Source organism: Lontra canadensis, unplaced genomic scaffold, assembly GCF_010015895.1.
Source record: "Lontra canadensis isolate GAN:19392208 unplaced genomic scaffold, GSC_riverotter_1.0 scaffold41, whole genome shotgun sequence".
NCBI lineage: Eukaryota > Metazoa > Chordata > Mammalia > Carnivora > Mustelidae > Lontra > Lontra canadensis.
The window spans coordinates 4828997-4843197 of record NW_022631035.1 but is presented as its reverse complement, the minus strand read 5'-3'; the positions used below and the strand labels follow the sequence as shown (position 1 = coordinate 4843197).

General features: G+C 52.0%; 1 protein-coding gene across 2 annotated transcripts in view; it reads right to left on the bottom strand.

Annotated features, from left to right (window-relative positions):
• The window catches only part of UBE2O (ubiquitin conjugating enzyme E2 O), a 56034-nt gene extending 46931 nt beyond the window's left edge, over positions 1 to 9103 (bottom strand). Inside the window, exon 1 of one of the 2 annotated variants that reach the window (XM_032870542.1) lies at positions 8649 to 9103. In XM_032870542.1, the coding sequence (XP_032726433.1) occupies positions 8649 to 9047 (399 nt within the window). In that variant the 5' untranslated portion in view covers positions 9048 to 9103. The remainder of the gene's footprint in view (positions 1 to 8648) is intronic. The other variant, XM_032870541.1, reaches the window with a different exon arrangement.
• Between the last annotated feature and the right edge of the window lie 5098 nt (positions 9104 to 14201).

Here is a 14201-nt window from a genome sequence, read left to right as displayed (position 1 = left end):
AACGGCTCGGGAGATGTTATTTACACACGCTCACACGTACGGGAAAAGCACAGATGACAGAACGCTAACCGCTGACTCACGACGGTTGGTAATCAGCAGTCACTGGCCCAGTCTTTCAACTTCTCTGTATGTGTGAAGATTTTTCATGATCCAAAGTTGGAAAAAGGAATTTTTTAAATGCCACACATCTGGGGGTGGGAAGGACAGTTACACTCATCAGACTTCGCAGCCAGAAGGTCCTCAGTTGGGAGAGGACAGGAAGGAGCCGTCAGGCCATGGGCGGGGATGCGGTGCGGGTGGAAGCCAGCGGACTGGCGGCAGCCACGCGGGTGAACCAGAGCGCTGAAGACAAGACAGCAAGGCGGTGAGGGGAGCGAGAACATGATGCGGGAAGAAGTCTCACGGAGAGAAGAGGAAAGAGACAAAAGGCTAAGGAGGAAAATTCAGAAGAGTCTGTGTAAGGAACCCAGCGGAAGGAAGTCTCTGGTACGAGGTCAGGACTGACCACAATCAACAAAGGACAAGGACAAGGGAAAGGTGGGTAAAGCAGTAACCGGGAATCCACCAGTCCTCTGTGACCTTCAGGAGAGCCCCTGGCACCAGTGGGGAGAGTGGCCAGGGAGATGCTAAGGGGCTCGTGGGTCGTGAGGAAATGGGGCAGACACCCCTGGCGACCAGCAGAGGACTGGAGTGTCCCCAAAGCAAGCTGCGTGTAGGGCGAGTCGGTCTTTCTTCCTGGGCTTGAGGATATCATCAACCTTCAGGGCCCTAAGCTCCCTTAAGTAATTAAACAGGCAGAGCAGACAAATAAGGGGATGATGTCAGCAGAGTACGAGTACGTCTGCTCCCGACGCTTCCGGAAGCCACGCAAGACACGGAAGCGTGTGTCTGCTTCTTCCCACCTGCACCTACGAGGGCCAGCAAGTCGTCCTGCGAACATGCCAGTCACAACGGCGTCACCTACCATCACCACAGCAGCAGCTCCCGCAAAAAAGGATCAAAAGTCAAGCAAGGGGGACGGGCCTCATCAGAGCTGCGGAGCGGGCAAGGCTCGCTCTTGCTCTCTCTCTCGCAGGATGCAAATGAAGAACGCTCTTTTTAAGACTGTAGGAAATCTCTCCTGCTAGCTGGAGGCTTTCATTTTTTTAAATTGCCATAGCTAGAATGAAATCTTCACCAGATACAGCTTTGTTACTGATTTAAGCCAAAAGTGATCTAGTCTTATTCCTTTGATCCAACTACAAAAAATCTAATGTGTCAGTCTCGGAATATACAAAGCCTCGACCAGTCAACCAGCTTTGACCCCAAAGGCCATTCATTCCAGTACATACCGCCAAGCTGAATACTTCTGGACAGGGAGTGTATCGTTTGCCTTAATGCTTATTTTATTTTTTAAAAAGATTTTACTTAGGGGCGCTCCGGTGGCTCAGTCATTAAGCGTCTGCCTTCGGCTCAGGTTGTGATCCCACGGTCCTGGGATAGAGCCCTCATTGGGCTCCCTGCTCTGAGGGAAGCCGGCTCCTCCCACACCCACTGCCCCTGTTGCGTTCCCTCTCTCGCTGGATCTCTGTCAAATAAATAAATGCAATCTTTAAAAAAAAAGAGAGAGATTTTATTTATTTGAGGGTGTGCAAGCGAGCATAAGCGTGAAAGCAGGGGGAGGGAGGGAGGGAAAAGCAGACTCCCCACCGAGTAGGGAGCCCCAAAGGACCCGGGGATCGTGACCTGAACCTAAGGCACATGCCTAACTGAGCCACCCACGTGCCCCTGCAAAATGTTTAAATGGAATACTTGCTTTTCCCAATCCTGCTTCAGAAGAACAGAGTATATCAACTGTGGGCAGAACTGACCAAAGGACCCATCCAACTCGGTGAGCCCCGGACTGAAGGCAGGCCATCACCCCTCAGCCTCGGAGCGCAGCTGAAGAGCAAACGGAGGGCAAACGGCCTTGGAGTATGTGAGTGCAGAGGGCTATCCCCTAACATGATTCGATCTTATTCTGAACTACAAAAATTTCCAGAAAGCGTTCTGCTCCTCCCTGTCTGCAACTACAGATAATACGTCAGGGGGTTCCTAATACAGCCCCCCGAGGCCGGCAGAAACGTCAGACACAGGAGCAGTTCCCACCGTGTGCCCTGCTCACCGGAGCCGCGAGCACTGGGAAGCGCGACCCTCTGTGGCCTGGCACCTGTCCGCTGGGCAGGTGGGGCCCCGGAAGGAGCTGCAGCTAAACACACCCAAATCCTAGTAGCTGGAAGTGAGAGCATCTTGTAAATGAAAAGGCACATTTCCCTCTTTCGAGCATCCACTTGAATCAGCACACCCTCCCTCCCCCACGCAGAAGCGGGCTAAGCTCTGGGCAGGGAAACAGAAAACTGCCGGCAGTCACAGTCGCACAGCCGCACAGATCAGTCCTCCCTGCTAGAACTCCAGGATGACTCTTAAAAGAGATCACCCCACAGCCAACTCGGATGGGACCACCAGGGGCAGCTGAAACCGCGCCTGGGCCCAGCGCTGTTGTGATGGTGATTCAGGTCACACACTACAACCACGCCCCTCTCGCAAAACCCTGGCCCCCTGGAGGTTGCACTGGACAACATGAGGCCCAGGGATCAAACAGTAAAAAAGCAAAATTTTTCTAGATGGAACAGGAAAATGAGGAAAGAAAGAAAGAAAGGAAGGAAGGAAGGAAGGAAGGAAGAAAGAAAGAAAAGCAGGGATAACAATGAAGTGGGGATGGGGCGGGCGCAAAAGGGCCTTTAATGTCCTACAACAAAACCAAGGCGGAGAGCACAGTCAAGTTCGGGGCAACTAAAGGGGAAGGAACCGAGTGGCACTCAGCCTCTCTCCAAAGAGTCCTTCAGAACCTGTCTCATGACTCAGCATTCCGAGCGGGAGGGTGACAACAGCAGCAAGAGAAGGGACAGGCCTTTGGGGGCAAGAGGTAAAGCGGGATTTCCTAATACTGACTGTTTCTGAGACAACACCGAGATCCCAGTTCCTCGGACTTTTGGACGGGGTGCGGCGGGGGGGGTTTGAGAGGGGGGATGAACCAGAGCTGGAATGAATCACGCTTATAGAGACTGCTTTCATTCAACATCTAGGGGCACTCACAGGTTCTCTAGAAATAAAATGCGCTTTTTGACAATTATTTTGAGAATGAGTGCGTGGCCATGGAATGAAAGGTGCAGAACAGAAGCTCACGGCCAGTGTCAATCTGGTGTCTCCCCTGCTGGCTCCCCAGTGTGATTTCCCTCTCTCCGTCCACCCATCCCGACAACCTGCTCCTTCCTCTCTCCTTACCTGTGGTTACAACCTCTCCTACTAAGACTTTCAAGTGTTTGAAGACGGATGATTAATGCCAGGCACAGGGTCTGTGACTCATGTTTAATCAGGGTGCTTGATACAGCAATGATCTATGAATCCTGAACTTCAACATTCTCAGGTGAGAGCAAACTACATCTACTTCAATCTGTAGTCAGGTTCCTCCACTTATTAGCAGTGAGACACTGGACAAGTGCTCCTCCTCTGAGATACACGGGTAACAGTAGCACCTAATTCACAGGGTTGCTGGGAGCACCGAGTAATACACGAAAAGCACTCAGTGCCTGGCACATAGTAACACTACATAATGCTTGTCCTTATTACTGTTACTATTTTAAAACACAAAGAAATACTCTACCATCCTTGTCATTCATTCTTTTGGAAATTTCAAAAGATGTCTTCCAAATTCTGGAAAATATATACACATATATATTCATTCCACATCCCCCTCTACCCTGGAGGTTAGTGGACTTTGGCAGGTGTTTCTTTTCCTTTTCCTTTGTCTTTTTTTTTTTTTTTTAAGATTTTATTCATTCATCTGACAGAGATCACAAGTAGGCAGAGAGTCAGAGAGAGAGGGGGAAACAGGCTCCCCGCTGAGCAGGACCCTGAAATCATGACCTGAGCCGAAGGCAGAGGATTTAACCCACTGAGCCACCCAGGCACCCCAAGATAGGTGTTTCTTTAAACGCGTATAACTAACAGAGGGGGGAAGTTCACGAGTGTTTCTAGAAGAGGCTCAATAAGAAGTCGTATCTATAATCTACCAGGTCATGAGCAACAACGTGATCGATCAGTAGGACTCCTCCAGCACTGAAACAAAGTCCTCTGGGGCACCTTTGGCCTCTGGAGACACAGCACTCTGTGATGCACAGAAGTGATGTCCCGAAGGGGCGGGGCTGGCTCCCTGAGATGGCCATCGGGATGGGGGCTGCCAACAGCCCAGCGGCGGTACCACCCACCTTCGCTTCTGGTTCAGGCTCGTTCCAGGGGCTAGAAAGACAGACCTTGTCTTTTATCACAGAAAGAAATGAGGTAGTGACTAGGCCAAGGTCATTCAGAGTAGGCGACGGTTGGGAAGAGTACCCAAGGCTTCTGACTTCCAATCACAGGACACAAACACACGGCCCGCATCTGGTGAAAGTGCCCTTGAGTAAAGGGGCAAGTCAGATGGAGACGCCTTCAAGGCACTGAGTCCCCAGAGTTAGAAGGGGGAACCAAAGGACAAAGAATAAAATCACACAACAGCTGTGTGAGTCTGCAAGTGCTGTGATCCCATCTGAATAAAATGCAATTAGACGCACTCAGTCCTGCATCTTGGTTAACCTTACATAACTCCTTCCTATTACATCACTAAGAACAATTGTTTTTAATGGGCCCACACCTGGACAAGCCAGGCAAGCACCCTTCACATGCTATGATGCCGAAGCTGAAGAGTTTTCCCCAAGGAAACGCTGGCTTGAGTAGAAGCCAAAAATAAACCAAAAAGCCCATTCCTAAGGGACCTGTCATGAGGGATGCTACACACACACACACACAGCCTTAAAAAAGCAGAATGACCCAGACATAGCTTTGATTTAGAGACATTAGACCTCAAATCAGGAGTGGCTCTGGATGTTGTGGCAATTTGAAGCAAAAGACAGTGCACACGATGGGAAAACTAAAGCATAAACAGGAAGCCCCCGAACCTGGACTGACAGTCTGTTCTCTTCCGAACAGGGGCCGTTCTGTCCAACCATGACAGGTGGAGACCGGAAGGACCCACCACGTCTAGCCAGTGCTCAAGAAGGCAAAGAGACTGCGGCATTTGGCTTTATTCCAAAATGCTACTCAAGGATGGCCACTGATGGGGAAGGGGCAAGTCTCATAGAAGATCTGCGGCCAAAAGGGAGAAGTTGCAAATGGGTACATCAGCTGCCACACTGAAGGGGACAAAAGATTGAGGAAAGGAAGGAGCACAAGGCACGTGCTTGTTTTAAGTCCTAAAAAAGCTTAACTATGGCTGCTGGAAGCCTCAGGAACTGGACCATAAATTCTGCAGTTTCAAGGAAGAGCTACTTTTTTTCTCTCTTTCTTTCTAAGATTGTATTTATTTGACAGAGAGAGAGAGCGAGAGGACGAGCACAAGTAGGGGGAGCAGCAGGCAGAGGGAGAAGAAGGCTCCCAACTGAGCAGGGAGCCTGATGCACACTCCATCCCAGGACCCAGCGATCATAACCTGAGCCAAAGGCAGACGCTTCACAACTGAGCCACCCAGGCGCCCCTACTTATTTTACTTCTGTTCATAGTTTTCACTGAAGTGGCCAGGAGGGGGTAGACCTTATTAGCCAGCCTCTTCATCTCTTTATGAATTCGTTCATTAAAAACTTGAGACTAGTATTAGGCCTTTACTCATTGCCCAACAAATTAACCTGAAAACTACAAAGACAGTCCACAGCCTACTAAACACTCCACATTAAAAGGGTACTGTTAAAAAAAAAAAAAAATCCAAGAGGTGGCAGCTTTAAAAAGAATTATGTTTCTCGATATTGTCACCACATTATACTATCAGTAACTGGGTTCTCAAATCTCATAACCAAATTAGTGATGGAGTAGGAATCAGAACCTAAATGCTCAGCCTTGGTCTAATGGCCTTTTCCTTTACCGCACACTGTCACCTCCTCGGATTTATAAGGGGTGAGAGGTGGGAAGAAAAAAAATCTTCCTACCACTTCCTAAACTGCAAGGTCCCACTCAGCACACTAGGTGGGGTCATCTATGCCTAGGGTTCAGGGTGACCTACAGCTACCTATCAGGTATACACCCCAAACATACTCTTTTTTTTTTTTTTTAAGATTTATTTATTTATTTGACAGACAGAGAGCACAAGTAGGCAGAGAGGGAGGCAGAGACAGAGGAGGAAGCAGGCTCCCCGCTGAGCAGAAAGGATGATGACGACGACGACACGGGGCTCAATCCCAGGACCCTGAGATCATGACCTGAGCAGAAGGCAGAGGCCCAACCCACTGAGCTACCCAGGCGCCCCCCAAACTTATTCTTAATTCCTAAAAGGACTGGGTCTTGTCATCCACACATGGACACTACACGCCACCACTTCCTAGAGTTCCTACGCCCCTTAGCCTTTGCTAAGCTCAGAAGCTAGACACTCCAGTGGCAAAGAAAACACCGGCAGTGGAGCCACAAGAGAGTTCAACAAATTCAAAGCAAATCACAAGAGGGCAGCTTCCAAATATGTTCACACTGGTGCCTTACGATTATTTTCTATTTAATTCCTAGACAAGTATTTTAAGTCAAACTTGGTATAAGTACACATGGTGGGAGGAGGCAGACAGAAAATAACCGTAAATAAAGTTAACCCCCAAAGTCAAGATGAACAGGAACAACAACTGATAAACATGGCAGCTCCCAGCAGTGGAGCTGGGCTGGCCTGCTGAGTCCCCGGGCAGGGAGGCCATGACACAGGGAAATGAGTTGCATTCCAAAAGTCACCAACCTTTGGAGAAGATGGTTAGGGAAAAACATTTTTCAAAAACCCACAGAAAGACATCAGCAGCCATTCGTTAGTCCAGACAATGCAGAAACACTATATAAAGAGCAAAAATCTTCTCCTTCTGATGTAATGACACTGGTGGTAATTTATAACAAGCATTCCACTATAAAAAGTACAATTTTCCACATACTTTTGCACATGAACTTGTAATCTTCTTTCCCGAGTCAGAGCAGCTAATGCCTGATTTGCATTTTTCTGAGGGAAAGCCAGGGGTCCTGTATGCGGATTTCTCTGTCTATGGATGCCTGCACACTGGCAAGGAGAAAGGCCCTGCTGGGGGCGCCTGGGTGGCTCAGTGGGTTAAAGCCTCTGCCTTCGGCTCAGGTCATGGTCTCAGGGTCCTGGGATCGTGCCCCACATCAGGCTCTCTACTCAGCAGGGAACCTGCTTCCCCTCTCTCTCTGCCTGCCTCTCTGCCTGCTTGTGATCCTTCTCTGTGTCAAATAAATAAAAATCTTAAAAGAAAAAGAAAAGAAAGACCCTGCTGGTATCAAGTCATTTCTGCCACTAGGAAGTAGATCACAGGCTCTTCTCGGGAGTGGGGACTTACCCCTGCCAAGAGCCATTATCACAGACCCCCTTTGTAGCATGGCAAGAAGCCCTATTCCTATGTGGCCTTTGTCTCCCAGTGTGTGAGAAACCCAGATTAACTTCTCAAGTGCCCTCCCCTGAAATCAGACCTGTCAACAGCCCAGGCCTGATTCCTGCTTAGAAATGTTTTCCTCAAGGGGCGAAGGAGAAGCAGACGAAGAAGGGGTGAGAGATACAGGGGTGTGTGCCTGCGAGTGTGAATCACTGATAGGAATTCGCACTCAGGAAAACAAGACAGAAGCAGCAGCCACCAAACCAACCCCGGTTCAAGGTTTTAGGTTTAAGATGATAAACCCCTTTGTCTATAGGACTGCAATATTCACCAGCCTTACCCCAATACTTTAAGGGAGTCTGATGTTTGCATGACAGCCTCAGGTCAGGAAAAAACCTTGGGTTTCCAGATGGGTGGCTCTTCTCCATCCATGGTTCCATAGTAATTTTTTTTTTTTTTTTTCCTACAAGAAGTCCCACTGCACTTGGGAGTCCTGGGTCCCAGTCACAGCTGTCCCATCTCCCCCACCCTGTACTATTAATATCACCGCTCTGATTGTTAATGATTTTACTCACAAAGTTCCCCGCAGCAATTAAAACGAGACAACAAGGTAAAAAAAAAAAAGGGGGGGGGGGGGGGGGGAGGGAGGTGGGTTTCTTTACCCATAATAACGCATTCTGCCATCTAGGGAACTTCTTGGGTTTTTATAATGCCCGAGATTCCCCCTCAATCTTTGTTTTGGAACGCCCACAGCCCTGCCCCGCACGGACCCGGCCCGGCCTTCCTTTCTGGATGCACAATGCAGTGTGTAGCTCCTCGGGGTCAGCAAAACGCCGCACTGGTGTAATGCCGAGCGTGCCTCAGCGCCCAAGGAGTTCCCCACCGTAGTGGGTCCACGTACAGGATCTCGAGGCCGACACCCCGGCACCGCAAGGCTAGGGCGTCCCTTCGCGTGGGGAAGCCCGGGGCCCGGTGGCCCGCGGCTGGTGCAATGACTTTGCACCGGGGCGTCCCCTCCGCGGAGGCTCGTCCTCCCGCCTCGGCCCACTGCAGTTGCACCATTCCGGCCAGCGCCACGCGCGCCTCCCCTCCCCGGCCTAGGGCTCCTGCAGCAACTCCGTCCCTGCGTCGGCCCCCGACCCCGGCCCCCGACCCCCTGTCCCCGCCCGGGCCCGGCCCGTCCCGCCGCACCTTGGTCTCCTTCACGTGCTGCTTGACGCCCTCCGGGTACCACTGGACGCGCACGTAGCCGCGGCGCAGCGGGCTGGCCCGGCCCTCCTCGTGGCCCGCGCCCCCCGCCTCGGAGCAGCCCGAGCTCCCGCGGCCCTCCTCCTCGCCCTCCGAGTCCGAGTCCTCGCCGTGGATGAGGCGCACCAGCCCGAAGTGCACCGAGCCGCGGTAACGGCCCGACACCAGGTCGTGAGAGAACAGCAGCCGCTGCGAGCCGGCTTCGGGGCCGGAGTCCGAGGACGGCCCGGAGGCCGAGTCCGGGGCGGGCGCCGCGGCGGGAGCCGCGTCCGGGGTCGGGGGCGCGTCCGGGGCCTGGACGGGAGCCGGAGCTGCGGGCGCGGGCGCTGCGGGATCCGCCATAACTGCTCTGCGCGAGTCTCGGGCGGCGGCGGCGGCGCTGCTGGCGGTGGCGGCGGCGGCGGCGGTGGCGGCGGCGGCGAACGCGGCACGGGGAGGCGGGGCCAGCAGGCGCGGGGGCGTGGCCGCGGCGCGCTGACGTGGCCCTGCGTGCCGCCGTCGTCAGGGAACCGAGATGCGGTTGCTAGGAGCTCCTGCCTCGTCGCTAGGGGACGCTGGAGATGCTGCCGGGGGCGGGGGAAGAGTGGACCCCGCGAGGGAGGGGCGGGGCCGCAGGGGGTAAAAGTTAGGGGACCCGGGAGGAGGAAGCGCAGTGGGCACGAGGGAAAGGGGAGTGGCCGAGGTGGGGCGGAGGATGGTCCCGAGACTGTCAACAACCTTTAATAAGCCTCCTCGGCGTCTCCAGCCCAGTCCTACGCGCTGGGAGGGGTGAGGAAGAGCCGGACACCGTCCCCGTCCTCTAGGTGTTTACAGCCTAGCCGGAGAGACGACACATATGCATATTAAATAGCTAAAACCAACTCCAGGGCAGCTTGTAAGCAAAGCTATAAAAGATTTAGAGAGAGAGCCTATCTGGAGTGTATTGTATTAGGAAATTACACACAAAGTTTGGAAGGTCATGACCCCAAAGGATCAGAAAGATAAGCATTAGTGGCCTCTCTGGTTTGGGTTTCAGAGGGACTCAGAGCTCCATGAGGCTTAGTATACATGGCGAGAGGTGGGATAGTGAGGTAGGTGGGAGTGGGAGCGGTGGCATCCTTGCGGCTGCCACTTACTAATCTTATAAAGGTAGGGAAGCTGGTAAACTTCTTTTCACCTGAATTTTCTCATCGGTAGAAGAGGGGTGATAATACCGAACACGTCTCTTCCGGCAACTGGGAGAAACGAAGGAAACAGAACCGTGCCTGACGTAGTTCCCTCCATGAAGCTTAACCATTGCTGGAACATTTCAACCCTCCCTAGACCAAAATTCTAGACAGGCAGAACTGTTATACTTATGGTTTGCTCCATATTGCCATTTTAAAGTATAAAAAGGAATTATACTAATGTGTCCCTTAAGTAAGTTCCAAAAGATTTAGATAACATTCTCAGAGGACAGATTCATAATGGGTTGTTAGAAGGAAATTAAGAATACTCAGGCGATGACCCTCAATCTTTCTCAGTCAAAATCATTTTTCCCACATTTTTCTGTAAGACCATCAAAGATACATTGGTAGGATGGTTCAATATTACGATATTTGGGTTCTTTTTAAAAGGCGGGATCCCCGTTCTTTGAGTAGTTTACGGACTGCCAAGGCTACAGACGACACTCCTGGAAAAGTGTCAAGAACAAACATGAAGCACGCGTGGCAGCCTGAGTATATGATGGGTCCCGAGCCAAGCACTTCAAGGATATTGATGTAATACTGGGGTTGGGGTGGTTGTCAATGGATCCAGATCTTAAAAAGCTCACATACTAAGGTATAGAAAAAACAGTGGCTAAATGAGCTGAAGGGGAATGAGGATACAATTCCGGGGCAAAGCTTGGCTCACAAACCACAGCCTTTCCATCCCAGACCACCGTGCAGAGTGGCCATCTGGAATCACCGCTGGGAGGACTCCGTTCCCCACTCTGTCCGCCATAAAGACCTGGCAGGCTGAACAGCAATCATGTAGTAGCTTCAATTCCACTTACCATGCCCCTGTCTCCCTAGCTCCATGACCTAACACCTCTAATTGACCGGGTGCTATGCCAGACACATACACATACATTATCTTATTACCACAATTGTCGATACAGGTGTATGTTTTTTGTTTTGGGGGAGTTTTTTGGTTTGTTTTTTGCTGTTTTGTTTTTAAGTAAACTCTAGGCCCTACCTGGGGCTTGAACTCATGACCCCAAGATTAAGAGTTGGAGGCTACACCGACTGAGCCAGCCAGGCGCCCCTGGATATAGGTGTGCGTAACCCCATTTTATCAATGAGGAAACAGGGTCCGGGAATTCAGCGTCTAAGGTCACAACATAGTAACATTCAGGGCCAAGTTGGAATCCAGTTTTCCTGACTCCAAGTGCAGGGGCTTTTCTAGTTCCTCTGTCTAGCAAGGGTTGGGGGAGGGGGGTGAGCAAGTGGGGTGAAGGGGCAGGGCAATGCGGTCCCCAAATCCTCGATGTCAAAAATCTAGTGAGTTTTGCACTCTACTCCAGCTTATGCCTGTGTTCATTTTAATATAAAAAGAACGTCCTTCTTCCCTAATCATTGAGTAAAATTGGCTCTCCAGGAAGACGTGCCATGTTTATTCTCCGGCTTCTTGTAATAATGGCTAATAATAGCTCCCAGTCATTTTGCTGTAACTTAATACCAGGTACTGTACTAAGTGTTTTGCATAGATTATCCACCTTTACATAGATGAGTCCTCCATGAGAGAGCAAGCATGAGCCCCCCTTTTGTGAAGCACGCTCTGCTGCCTGCCCTCCCCCAGGAAACTGCTAGGTTGTAGGTAAGATCCCTTGGTTTCAAATGCTGATCTCTCCCTCACTAACTAACCCCCTTTTGAGCACGTGGGTCATATCCTAGGTATGCGTGTCACCCCAGTGCCTAGTACAGCGCCTGGCACAGTCCTAGTGCTCAGTGATGTGCCGTATCAGCGGTTGTCAAAGGCCTGAGATTCCTGTCCCTCCGTCTGATCCATTTCCCATCCTCCCCCTACACACCCAAGGAGCTGCCGCACACTATCTCTCAGCCCTTTTGTCGCCCCAGCTGGAGCTGCATCAGAGGCCTTCTGGAAGAAGATCAGTATATTCCTTCCTTACATTCCGCCCCTCACTCAGGTCCAAGACGCTCCAGTCAAAGTATTTGACAGAGATCACAAGTAAGCAGAGAGAGAAGAAGGGAAGCAGGCTCCCCGCTGAGCAGAGAGCCCGATGCGGGGCTCGATCCCAGGACCCTGAGATCATGACCTGAGCCGAAGGCAGAGACTTTAACCCACTAAGCCACCCAGGCGCCCCAAAGGTGGGGGCTTGACTCCTCCCCAGTCCCCGAGCCCCCAACCACAGTCTGCACGGCCAAGCTGGTGAGTGGGGTGGGCTGGGATGGGAGCATTGGCCTAGTTCTTATTTTCGTAATTGCTGAATGAAAACAACAAAGAAAACCCCTTCATTCCCCAGCAGAGAAACCCCTCCTCTCATGGCCCCAACACCCAGCCCTCTTTGGAGGATAGAGATTCTTCTCAGGGGAATTTTGCTTATTTACAAATATGCCTGCAAGAAACTGAGCCGGTCTGGCCACTCCCCTTGCTAAGGGGCTGGCGGGGTGCAGGAGGCAACAGGGCTGGCAGCACCACGAGCTGATCTCTGGGAAGCAGGCCCTGTCTTATCCCTATCTCAAACAGCCACTGGGTTAAGAAGTGTGCACTTCCCAGTGGCCCATGCGGGAGCCCCAGCCTGCTTGGCCTCTCTAAGCTTCCCCCTCTGAGAGAATCCAGATGGGCCCAGAGAACTCCTTCTACCCTGGAGTGTGTATTTGGAGGCTCTAGGGTGCCTTCAGCACCGGGATCTTCGGCTAGGAAGGTGGAGTGGGAGGGGAGCTCCCCTGGCAACCCGTCCCACACCCCCATCGCTAGCCTAGCTGGAGAAATGCCCATGCCTGCAGCTCCAGCTGGCAACTGCTCAAGAATCATGGGCTTTTGGAATCAAAGGGGTCCTTCTTGCCCCTGGAGCCTTACCCCTTTTTGTGTGGATGCCCTGGGAGGTCTGTGAGATTTGCCCAAGTTCACCCTGCAGTACAGTCAGGATTGGGGCCCAGAGGGGCTGGCCCTGAGCCATTCTCACTCCCAACTCAGGAATGGTTGCAGTCCATGGGGCACACTACTTTGTGTTGGGGGCACCAGACAGTTGAGCAATAAGTGAGAGCCCAGGTTTGGCAGGTGCACCCTGTTTCCCTCTTTTCTTCAGCTACTGGGGCCAAGGACAGCACCTCCACTGAACCAGCTTGAAGGACAATGGGGGCTGCGGTCACTCCACCATCCACCCTCTTCACCACCAAGTCCCAGATCGCCAGCACCAACTCATGGGTACCTCCTGGATGACCAGCCAGATGTCCCAAACCCATTTCCCCTCAACCCATGCCTTCTCCCAGACTCCTCTTCCAAGTGGATTGCAGCGTCACTTACCTGGGTACCAAGTGGCCGAGGGTTAACCCTTGATCTGAAGCTCCACAGGCGATCAAAGCCCAGGTCATGGCCCCTCTACCCTCTTTCCAGCCTCCCCGCCCCCCCAGGTCCAGAGGGTCTCCCCTGGGGGCTGCTCCACGGGGAGGTAGGGTGGCACCGTGGTGTCATGGCTAGGAGTAGGATTCCAGAATCCATGGACTTGGGTTTGAGAGGCCTGTGATGCCACCGACCCACTCTGTGACCTTGGACAAGATATTTCACTCTCTGAGACTCAGCTTTCTTTCTGTGAAATAGGAGTTACAATAGTACCTACTTCTCAGGGCTGTTGGCAGTGTAACTGGCGTGGTCAGTATATGGTGGTTTGCGTAGGGCCTGTTCAGTGAGCGGGGACTGATAAACATTACCTGCTGGTATGAGTTCATCCCCATCTCTCGAGTGCACCGCGACTGTAGCCTCCTTCCCCTGCTCCCGCCACCTATCCATCCACCACCTTGTTCCCAGGGACACTGAAAATGCAAACAGGATTCTCCAGCTTCTTGGCTTGCCATCTCTCTGTGGCTCTCCTGGTCCAGCAGAGAATGACACTGGTAGCCCTTCTAGAATCGGTCCCTTCCACCTACCTCTAACCCTGTCTTCCAGTTCTGTGCCCTGCACACATGCGCCATGCTCCAGCCCCGGCTGCGTCCCTCAGGACCCCAGTTTTTACTGCCTGGTGCCTTTTCCCTTGCTCACCATCTGCCAGGAAGTTTCAACCCCTGTTTTTACCAAAAGAATTCCTTTTCATCTCACAAAACCCAGATCGGGCTTTCTTATCCATGACGTCCTCCAAGCACCCCGTTCCCTGATGATTATCCCCACTTACCTGGTAAGACCTGTGTGGTTGTATTTATTCCCTTCTTCATCTCTGTACCCCAGCATCCAGCACAGGTCTGACCCATAGCGCGAGCTCCAGAGATTTTTGTTGAGTGAACAAAACCAGCCGGCCAAACTTTCCCAACGGTTCGAAAT